Source organism: Bos indicus, chromosome 29, assembly GCF_029378745.1.
Source record: "Bos indicus isolate NIAB-ARS_2022 breed Sahiwal x Tharparkar chromosome 29, NIAB-ARS_B.indTharparkar_mat_pri_1.0, whole genome shotgun sequence".
In the NCBI taxonomy this organism is placed as follows: Eukaryota; Metazoa; Chordata; class Mammalia; order Artiodactyla; family Bovidae; genus Bos; species Bos indicus.
This window is the reverse complement of record NC_091788.1, coordinates 38,701,316-38,712,991: the sequence shown is the minus strand read 5'-3', so window position 1 is coordinate 38,712,991 and position 11,676 is coordinate 38,701,316. Positions and strand designations below refer to the sequence as shown.

At 46.0% G+C, this 11,676-nt stretch overlaps 1 protein-coding gene across 1 annotated transcript; it reads left to right on the top strand.

Annotated features, from left to right (window-relative positions):
- Positions 1–1,314: 1,314 nt before the first annotated feature.
- On the top strand, positions 1,315–10,152 carry LOC109554172 (pregnancy-associated glycoprotein 1-like). The gene is made up of 9 exons (XM_019954475.2): positions 1,315–1,367; positions 2,445–2,595; positions 3,578–3,695; positions 3,794–3,912; positions 5,093–5,286; positions 6,213–6,329; positions 7,984–8,125; positions 8,213–8,311; positions 10,003–10,152. Exons 1-9 carry the CDS (start codon positions 1,315–1,317, stop codon positions 10,150–10,152), a joined length of 1,143 nt encoding a protein of 380 aa, XP_019810034.2.
- The last annotated feature ends 1,524 nt before the right edge of the window (positions 10,153–11,676 follow it).

Genomic DNA, 11,676 nt, shown 5'->3' with positions numbered 1-11,676 from the left:
CTTTGCAACACCATAGACTGAAGCATGCCAGGCTTCCCTATTCATTGCCAACTCCCGGAGCTTGCTCAAGCTCACGTCCATCGACTTGGTGATGCCATCCAACCATCTCATCCTCTGTTTCAGCTTCTCCTCATCCCTTCAATCTTTCCTAATATCAGGGTCTTTTTCAATGAGCCAGCATGTTTATTATGCATTCAGTCTCTTTTAAAATCAACCAACAAGAATTAAATTCCTCTCTGTCCCCACTGCACTCCCAACTCTAGGCCAGAAACAAAAACCTGCAGAGACTGAAGGCTGATTCCAGCACATTGCTATGGAGATTTTGTTCCCAATGTTTTTTTCAGGGGGAAAAAATTAGTTTCTAACATTAAAATCAGTAGATTGTACATATAAATCCAAAGTTCTGATTCTCTTGAAAACATGGCCAACAGGCCTGCTTTCCAGCATGTGTGAAGTAGAGGAAAGGCTGCTCCCAGTGGTAAGGCCTGTGATGCCCAGATTCCAACAAGGCAACCTAGTCCTAGTATCGTATCTCCTGCCTCTTGGGGCCATGAGTTTGTGAGAACTAGACTTTTAGCTCTCTTAAGATAAAGACTACTTTTGTCTTGATCAACTTTGACTTTGAAGCCTTTAACCCAGAGCCTAGTACACAGTTCTTCCTTGTACAGTTGCTGGATGGTATAAAATATTTTGTGGATGCATATGACATTTCTTCCAATATTGAAACCATGCAATTGAAGTACTGCTGTGTCCTAAATCTTTGATGCAGACTGGCATCATAAGTGCCCCTGATGTCTCCCATTAGACCCACTACCTAAAGTCAGCTGTAAGACCCTGGGCTGCCCGTGAATTCTTCAGTTTGCCATTTGACAACTTATCCTCCTAGCAATGTCCTCTCCAATGAAGACAGCAATGCATATCTAATGAAGTAGCTAGGAAGATGACATGAAACCACAAGTGTCAAGCATGGCCCCTAGTATCCATTTTCATGATGTTCTTAGCAGTTTTTTCTCCAAGTAGGCAAGGTTTTCTGTCTTCTTAGGTGTACATGCAGATCAGTTTGATTTTCCAGCAAAGCTTCAAAGAAGAGATTACACTTCAATTCTCTGTATTCTGAAAAGCTTCAAAGGCCACTTACCAAGGACACTGATGAAGGTAAAGATTTTATCAAGACCTTTGTGTTTTTCTCAGATCTTTTAGTGGCCTAAAAGGGAAAACTAGGGTAAGTCAGAGGATATATAACTAGGGGGTCCTGGTCGCCACTACATGCTAAGAACCCAAACTTCCCTGAGTACTTGGAGCCAGGAAAGAAACATGAAGTGGCTTGTGCTCCTCGGGCTGGTGGCCTTCTCAGAGTGCATAGTCAAGTAAGTATGGGGACTGTAAGTCACATCATATTCCTTTCTCGGATTTTTGTTTTCATCTGATTATTCTTCCAGCCATCAGGTTTAGAAGGGAATGGAATATTTCCCTAAGAGTCTTAAAGTTCAACTCTCACTTATTGATAAGTAACTTGCTATAGGAACTGTGGATCCCAAGGTCTTGGTGTAGATTTGGGTTGCACAAATCTTGGGGTCCAGTCATGTCATGACCTATTGAAAATGCAACTCCTTGCAACTGTTCAGTGCATAGTCTATGCAGATGTTGATGTGGTTCTGTGGGATAGCACTTTTCTACATTTAATCAACATGTCCTCTTTTTTCCTGGTCTACAGCAGTGTGTATATGTCTATGTCTGCATCTCTGTATCACTGTCATTTATCTCTCCATCTCTTTGGAAGTCACTGTGAGGGTATTTTTCCTTGTGTGGTTTTCTTTTAATTTTTCATTTGACTCTTACTTCCTTCTCAAGCCTCTGAATTTCCCTTACTTGTTCCCTATATCTTGGATTCTTCTTTCAACTCTCTCTTCTCTTTTAACTTGGAGAAAGATACACAGTTTTACCCTGTTTTATATCAGACAAGCAGTGTGAACACAGTCAACTCAGAAACCTCTTGCATTTCAAATTACTCCCTTGTAAAAGAGGATAAAAGTCCCCCTTCTACCTCCTTCCTTGAGGTTCTATGAGAAGGAATGAGTGAGATGGCAACAGCAATGCTAATGGCTGTCATTGTTGAGACTTCCTATTTATCAGGTATCTTATAACCATCACTTAACTTATCCCCAAGATATTTTATTTGGAGGGTTTGTATTGTTACATTCCACCATTTTACCGAAGGGGAGGCTGAGACACCACATGGTCATATGGCTTACCCAAGATTGCAGAACAGAACCTGTATTCAAATCTATGTCTTTGCCATGGTATATGCATAAAATTCTGATAATAATGTGCCTAACAAAAATTACTAGAAAATACACAGGGCCATAACAATGACTGTTATACCTTAAAACTGACAGCTAATTGTAGCATCTTCTTTGTTTTCTTTGTCAAATGCTCGGTGAAAGAATACCTCTAAGGAGAGTGAAGACCATGACAAAAACCCTCAGTGGAAAAAACATGCTGAACAATTTCGTGAAGGAGCATGCTTACAGACTGTCCCAGATTTCTTTTCGTGGCTCAAATCTAACTATTCACCCGCTGAGAAACATCAGGGATGTGAGTATTTGGGGAGCATGTTGCTCCACAGCGCCCCCTGGTTCTCTAGCCTAGCACTGGGGCTCATCTGGAGGTGCCAGGTGGGATGTTGGGGTTGGGGTTCCTGCATGAGGCAGATACACTGGAAAACAGGGACCCCACCCATAGGAGAGGGCACTCTCATCCTCAACTGTTGGTCTTTGATTGGCTTCGCAATTACCAGGTGGCAGGTAAACATCCATTTCTGTGTCAAAGATGTGTCATTAGTTTGAGGGCGATTGTTCCTTCTGAACTAAGTGAGCCACTCAGTTATAGATAAAGAGTGAACCATCACTGATCAAAAAGTAGAACCAACTGCAAAGCAATTGTGAATCCCCAGGTAGAGGAATTCAGTTGCCACAGATGCAAGAACCACAGCAGTAAAAAGTTACTGAACCTGTATTCTGAGTATGGCCGTAAGAATCACTGTGGTTCCTGTTTTTAGATTAGAAAAAGGGCTTATTTTTTTCTTCAAGATATCTTTAAAAATTCCCATACTAGCCTGAGAGATAGGCAAAGAGCAAACACATGTCAAATTAGAGGGTCAACTGTGTGCTGTTGATTGGATGTGGTCTGAGTTTAGAGGGAGTGGCTGGGGTTGATCAAGAAGGACCTCCTGGAGAAGCGGGTGCTAAGGCTGGGTTTGAAGAGAAGACAGAGCTTCTCAAATGAGGGCACCAGGACTTCCCTGGGTGTCCAGCAATTCTGGAGGCCCAGTGGATATGCCTCTGGGCTTCCCATGCAGGAGGTGCCATTTCAACGTTGATCATAGAATCAATATCCTGCATACAATGTAGCGCAGGAAAAATGTATCAAATGCAGATACATCTGTGACCAAAGTCTGTGAGCTGCTCTGTGGTTAGAAAGTGATTTCAAGAGATATGTGACACCCAGAGGGAGGCATCAGTTTGGGAATAGAGGGTAGCCAGTTCTGCACTAACCCACTCTATCCTTCTCCCTGTAGTTTTTCTATGTGGGTAACATCACCATTGGGACACCCCCTCAGGAATTCCAGGTTATCTTTGACACAGGCTCATCTGAGTTGTGGGTGCCCTCCATCTTTTGCAACAGCTCAACCTGTTGTAAGTACAGACACCCCCTACCCAGACCATCCTTCACTTGCCCTGCCACCCTATTTCCACCCTTGGCACCTGATGACACTCATCTCTTGTGTCTGCAGCTAAACACGATAGGTTCAGACATCTTGAGTCTTCTACCTTCCGGCTTAGCAGGAGGACCTTCAGCATCACCTATGGATCTGGGAGAATTGAAGCACTTGTTGTTCATGACACAGTTCGGGTAACAGTGTTACAAATGCTGAGTCAGGACTGGCTATGGAGTGACCACTGCTTGAAAAACAGATGCAGGACCATCTGGCAGGACCCTTCCTAGCCTAACTCCCATAGATATTGGCCATCTTATCCGCAGGTTCATGTCTCTGGGGAGGCAGTGTCTGTGGTGACACACAAACAAACAAATTAGCTAACCCAGAGAGTGGCTTGAGGTGTGGACTTGCAGCTCCTCTGCCCATGAGCAGTTCAAGGTTCATTTTTCTGGGAGCTAGAAGAAGGGATAAAAGCACCCACTTTTATATTCACCAAATGTTCCAGGCACTTTCAGGTGATAACTGGTTTAATCCTTCAACAACCCCACACAGCAGTTACTCTGATTAGCTCATGAGACATATGTGGAAACTGAGGTGCAGACAGCAAGGGCCTTGCTGAGGGCACACATGTGGTAAGTGGTAAAGTTAGGCTGGCTTTTCAGGACTGAAGTTTCTGTGGGATGTTTGGGGACAGAATAAAACTGATCTGTGGACCTTGGGGGCAGTCAAGGGCTTCAGGTATCCATAGTGGGAAACTGGAGGCCTGAGAAGTCAAGGGGCCTGATAAATGAGTTCTCACTCTAGACGACCATTGAGAATTAATAAACCTATGGCCTGCCTCCCCCAAAATACTTGAGTAGTTCCCCTCTCTCTGTTGCTCTCTCATACACACTCACAGAAATATACACATATCCCAAAAAGTGAATTCCCCAGACAGTAATTTCATAGAACCCTGCAAGCAAGATTGTGTTGGACAGATGCAGAATCCTCAGTACATTACAGAGAATTCCGTCCATTCCTGTCATTAGGTCACAGTGATGCCAAAGAGAAGGCTATCTTGCTCTCGATTGTTTTTTCCCTAAGGTGGCACCTATGTCACCTGGCCTGACTCTTGGTTGCCCCACCTGGACATAAGCCACGAGGCCAATTTGACTCACCTAGGTGGTGTTTTTCAGAGGGGCAGATGTTTTAAAATGCACAGCCTCTCTCAAATGGAACCCAAATTCTCCTCCCAGCTTGATCTAACCATCTGTGGGCCACCGAAGACAAAGCCCAGCCTCAGTTCTTCTCTGAGTATCTAATGGCAATGCACCACAGCCCAGTCCTAGCCCCACTTCACATATCTGTAAATGGGAATACTCTTCTCTCCCACAGATTGGGGACCTTGTAAGTACTGATCAGCAGTTCGGTCTATGCCTAGAAGAATCTGGGTTTGAGGGCATGAGATTTGATGGCGTCTTGGGCTTGAGCTATACCAACATATCCCCCTCTGGAGCCATCCCCATCTTTTACAAGCTGAAGAATGAAGGTGCCATTTCTGAACCTGTTTTTGCCTTCTACTTGAGCAAGTAAGTCTGACATGGACAATCCCTTTCTCCAAATTAGCTGTAAGATGCTTTCAGGTGCACAGAAATTATAGAACACTTGATAAAGAAGTACCCTGAGAGATAATTTAACCCAGGATAACTATGGCCCCAGGGCCCAACTGGCTTCACCCTTGGTTTTATATATAAAATTTTATTGGAACACAACCCTACTCCTGGGCTCAAGACCAGTAACATGGTCTACGGGGGGTGAGTGAGGAAGAAGGATAAAGGAAGGCAAAAGAAAACAAGTTGAAGGAAAAGGCATTAGGATTTGCTTATGAATTTGATTAGGAAGGAAGGAGAAGGATGGTGGATGTCTTTCCTTCCTCATTAGCATTCCACTGGGAGCCCAGAACCAGCTACCCAATTTGTAGGAGCCAGTGAGAAATGAAAGTGTGGGACACAAAAGTGTGGGACACCTTGTTCAAGAAATATTAGGCATTTCAGGACAGGGAGAGCAGAGATGGGGTCCCTTCTGAGTGAGGGGCCCTTTGGACAGTAGAGGTCATAGGCCAGCAGAGCCAACTCTGGGTGAACTGAACCCACACCCTTAGAAACCCCAGGCCTTGATTTTCCTGAAAAATGACAAGGTGGACAATGGGAAACCAAAACACTTCAGCACTGTGCCCTCTGAAGGTGTCTGAGCACTCAGGTCACTGGAGGTCCAGGGCATCTTCAGAAGACATAGCGGGTGGAGCCCAGCCAAGTGATTCAGCTTCTAACCTCCTCTGTGCCACTCATTAGCTAGTAACCGACCTCAGTCTGGATCTCAATCTCTCCTAGATGCTATTTCTGCATCTGTACATGGGGACCTTATTAGGGCATTGATGGGTGGACAAGCACAGTTCTCAGACAGTGCCATTGCTACTGTCCTCCAAGGATTCCCCCCACCCTTCTTCTCTCTACAGAGATGAGCGGGAGGGCAGTGTGGTGATGTTTGGTGGGGCGGACCACCGCTACTACAAGGGAGAGCTCAACTGGATACCATTGATGAAAGCAGGCGACTGGAGTGTACACATGGACCGGTAAACCTCTCCCTCTGAGGGACAGCCCAAGTGATGCACCCACTACTGTACATGGACACAGGCAGACACACACAAATACATTCTCAGACACACAGTCACACAGACATATACACCACCTTTAATGACACAGACAAACACACAGACACATGGAAACACACAAGCAGACACATATAAATCTACACAGAGACCCATAAAAACATGCATAGCTAGTCAGCGACACACAAGCACACACAGAGACACATAGAAACACACATACAGATAAACACAGAAGCACATAGATACACAAACAACCTATGGGTTCATAATCCCCAGGCCTTCCAAGCAAGGCTCTGACAAGGGTCCTAAAAGGGTCCAGAGAGGTCTGTGCAGCTGGGAGAGGGCTGCACCCACTGCTCTTTGAGATCGGGAGCATGGTTAGAGGACTCTACAGTGTGGTGAACAGAGGATCAGGGGGAATTTCACCAGCCTGAAGAGAGTTATGATAAGATGACCGACTGTCCAGGGCTACCTAGGACATAGGAAGTTCTCAGGGACAGTCCTGAGAAGATGGGGAAACCCGGTCTTCTTAGGAAGCAGCTACCCAGCAGTAGAGAGAGCTTGGCTGCAGTCTTAAGATGTGAAACCAACTAATAAAAAGGACACCCCACATTCTTCGGCACACAGTGGGACAGATGCTATAACAGAGAATCAGGAAGATGGGATCCAGGAGTGACCTGAGGACAAGAGGCATAATTGATAGGATTCTGTGTGATGCCCTCAGACAAAAGCTGACCTATTCATTGGAGTTTCTGTGGGGTAGTCATGTATTTCCTGGCCAAGGTCTCAAGGTCTGAGCTGGTTGTAGGAGCAGTGCTGGGAGACACCCTCTCCCAAAGGAGCCCCTCTCTCCCCCTACTATGAGAATCTGCTGCCCCTGTGAATCTCCATCTTCACTCCATGTGTGACCCAATATTTGTTCCCCATCAGATACAGCTCTGTGCATGTTTCTTATTATTTTCTCAGTCTTCATTCACTCATTGAACAGACAATCATTGGGAGTCCACTGTGTGCCAGGCACTTTAGGGAGCCAAGGAGAATAAAACTCGCCCTCACATCTAAGAAGGCAGATGTACACGAAATGACTTGCCCACATAGTGAATTTTGACTTTGGTACATGCTATACCTGAGGAGGAGAAGGCAATGGCAACCCACTCCAGTACTTTGTCTGGAAAATCCCAGGGACTGTGGAGCCTGGTGGGCTGCATTCTATGAGGTCCCACAGAGTTGGACATGAGTGAAGTGAGTTAGCAGCAGCAGCAGCAGCAGCAGACATGAGGAAGGGTCTACAGAGAGTGACCAAGACAGGAGACGATAAACACCGGGGGAAAGGCTTCCTGAAAACAATACAATTAAGGTGGAATCTGGAAGATGAGAAGAAATTTGCTAGTCAAAGAGGAGTGGAGTCTTCTAGGAAGGAAGACCAGCTTGTGTCAAGGTACAAAAGATCCTGGTGTATTCAAGTACTGCATTCGAGCATGTCAAGAAAGGTGCTGTGTCGAGAGTAGATGAAAAGAGGGCAACAGATGAAGGGCTGTTTATGAGACAGTTGGGAAGGGGGCAACTCTGGGTACACTCAGAATGACCTTGATGCCCGCTTTCTTCCATTGTCTCTCAGCATCTCCATGAAAAGAAAGGTTATTGCTTGCTCTGGCGGCTGCAAGGCCCTTGTGGACACGGGGTCATCAGATATCGTAGGCCCAAGTACACTGGTCAATAACATCTGGAAGCTCATCGGTGCCACGCCACAGGGTTCTGAGGTGAAGGGTCATGCCCCAGGGTCACTCCCAGTCTCCACACACAACAAGGATTTCCAGGGCCAACCTCTCTCCCTCTCTCTCTAACAGCACTACGTTTCATGTTCTGCGGTCAATAGCCTACCCTCTATTATCTTCACCATCAAAAGCAACAACTACCGAGTGCCAGGTCAAGCCTACATCCTCAAGGTGAGGGGACAATACTGAGGGTTGGTTCTCAAACTGGAGCTTGCAGGAACCCTTGGGCTGCTCTGGGAGGAGGGCGCCCTCTGGAAGTCATGTCACACCATTGCAGATGCTGCTGAGCCCTGTGGCTGGGCCAGTGCCTCCCACAAAACCAATCACTTGAGAAGTAAGGGCTGTGTGCGACACTGATCTTCCTGAAATAAATATGGAGATGCCACACCTTATGACATGGTGGGAGTCACAAGGAGAGGGGAACACTAAGGTCCTCAGTCCTCAAAGAGCTTCAATTCAATCTGAACCTGTAGGTGCATGAACATGAAATTCAGCTCTAGCAGTCCCTGAAATAGGCCATGTTACAAGGAGAATGGCTGGGGACAGTCCCAGTGTGATGTCCCAGAATAAGTTAACAGTCTCTGTCCCCTTCTCAAACTTTTCCTGGTTTGGATGATAAATTACATGGTCAGCCTTGTTCTCGGCTGCATCTTCCCCTTGCTCCAGCCAAGTGCCTCCTTTGTTAGTTGAAATGCCAGACCCCTCTGTAGGGAGGTTGGATACTAAAGTGAATAAAGGGAGCACAGTGACTGCTAAGCCCCAGCACAGGGTGGAGGCTTCATGTTAGCTCCCTGAAAGTGTTCAGAGCTGGCTGATGGGCTCAAAGAAGGCTTTGAGGAACAGAGGAAATTTCAGTAATTCTAAAACCACAAACTCATTGAGCCATATGGAGGGTTGCTAGGTTCTAGGCAAAACTGCACTGGATTCCATGCAAATGTCATCTCAAGGTGATGTGCACTGGGGCATTGGGGACTTACTAGGGGTGATGAGGGCTACGGACTGACCAGTGGGGATGGGGAACCAGAGTACATTACCCAACCAAGCCTGGAGTGGCCAGAGGGTGACTGTGGGACGAAGGAGGCTTCTCAGAGTTCCTGAGTTAAGTCTTCAAGAATGTGTTGTGGGAACTGCTCTATTTAAGATGGATAACCAACAAGGAGTTACTTTTAGCACAGGGAACTCCGCTCAGTTATATGACAGCCTGGATAGGAGGGGTGTCCTTGGGACCAGGATACCTGGATACATATGGTTGAGTCCCTTTACTGTCCACCTGAAACTCAGAATATTGTTAATCAGCTATACTCCAATACAAAAAAAGTTTTTAAATAAAGTATGGATTGTGGGGATGCAGGAGGAGAAGAAGCATTCTTTGCAGAGAAAACAAGGAGCAGGAGTCAGAAGAAAAGAAACAGGGAGTGAGGGGAACTATGGACACACTTGTTCTTTTCTAAAAATTTATATTGAAGTGTGGCTAATCTTCAGTGTTGTGTTAAGTTCTGCCACACAACAATGTGACTCAGTATACACATAAAAAATATATATTTTTTTCTTATTCTTTTTCATGTGGTTTATCACTGAATATTGAATATAGTTCCTTACACTCTACAGTAGGACTTTGTTGTTTTTCATTCCTTTGTTTCCCCAACTTCCAGTCCCCCACTCACCACACCCTTCCTCATGACAACCTCATGTCTTGGCCCTATTTGGCTTTGGATGAACTCTCACATCCCCTGCTACTGAGAAAACCCCTTGATACTTACCAAAATAGGGAAATAAAGCAAAGAATTGTGCTGGGTCTGGATTTTGGGGGAAGTCACTGGTAGGGTGACATGCTGACTGGTGTGTGTCTCTGACTCCCCCAGGATTCTAGAGGCCGCTGCTTTACTGCCTTTAAAGGGCATCAACAGAGTTCATCTACAGAGATGTGGATCCTGGGTGACGTCTTTCTGAGGCTGTATTTCTCAGTCTTTGATCGAAGAAAGGACAGAATTGGCCTGGCACAGGCAGTGTGAATGCTTGGAGTGGTTCAGGAATCAGTAAGGCCACTCCTAACACACACTCACTCACACTTTGGGCACTCCTGCCCAGGATGCTGGTGAACTGTATTTGGTGGTCTGTACACCCTATTCTCTGGAGAAGGCAATGGCACCCCACTCCAGTACTCTTGCCTGGAAAATCACATGGACAGAGGAGCCTGGTGGGCTCCAGTCCATGGGGTTTCTAAGAGTCGGGCATAACTGAGCAACTTCACTTATACTTTCACTTTACACCCTATTCTCAATAAAGAATAAACGGTTTCACTCTTAATGGTGCTGAAACAAATGGTTGACTCTTTTTGTGTCTGGTAGTGAAGGATCTAGAACCAAGTCTGAATCAAAATTGAGAGGAGCCCTACTCCAACTGGCTTCAAGGAAAACGGAGACTCGTTGAAATGATCTGGGAATCCAGGATACAAGAATCAGAGCAAATACAAAGATCTCAGTGACTAGACCCAAGAAATCAGAAGTCATCAATACTTTCTCACCTTCGATCTTTCCCTTCAGTCTACTTTGATAGTGTTAGCGTGGCAATTTTCTTCCTTAAGGCTTCTACACCTTTTGAGGGAGTTCAAGCTATCTGCCCTAGGGTTTTAAATCCTGAAAGCATCACCTAGTAAGGAAAGAAGATTGCAGACATCAGAGTTCAAGGGTGTTCTCTGAATGACCCACCTCAGATCACATGTACAGCCTTAGATCAGCCATCTTGGCAGGGACATGGGGTCTTATGACTGGCTTTACATGGTCTCTGGCCCTGACCCAGCCGCACACATGTTTATCAGTTTCCTGCAGAACTACATGAATGAAGCTGGGGAGAGGCAGCCCCAAGGATAGAGACTTGGTAATGGTCTAGGCAGTGGAAGAGTTTGTGATGACCCACCAACTCCACCACCTCTTCAATCAGAGGAATTATAAGGGGTAATGAAATAGACTCCCTTCATCCCATCTCAGATGATGTCATCACTGGGCTTCTCCTCCAGGGGATTTTGGGTGAGGTACTCCATGCAGAGCTGGTTCCCTCTTGTTCCCACACCCCAGTCACCAGATCTCTGCCACATATGCCTACTCTGTCCTTTCCAGTCCTACGTGGTAAGTGGTGGACCCAGTGGATCCCTGAGCTATCCCACTACTCCAGGCTCCAGAATGCCCCTTCCTTGGCTTCCAAAGCTGCTGGGGAGAATGCAAAGCATGTATCGGGGGACCCAGGGTACACAGAGCCTTCAGCCTTTCTGAGCTTCCTCCAGCGATGGAGCTACAAACTATTTGCATGGAGCTGCCATGGTTAGGCACTTCAGCAGTGGAAGAATCCATTCTTCCCATCTGGAGGGCCTCAATAGATGCCTCAGCTGAGTCAGCAGGGATCACAGGTTTATTTCCTTTCAGATTGACTGGTATGATCTCCTTGTTTTATAAGGGACTCTCAAGAATCTTCTCAAGCAGCACAGTTCAAAAGCTCAACTCTTTGGCATTCACCCTTTCTTATGGTCCAGATCTCACATC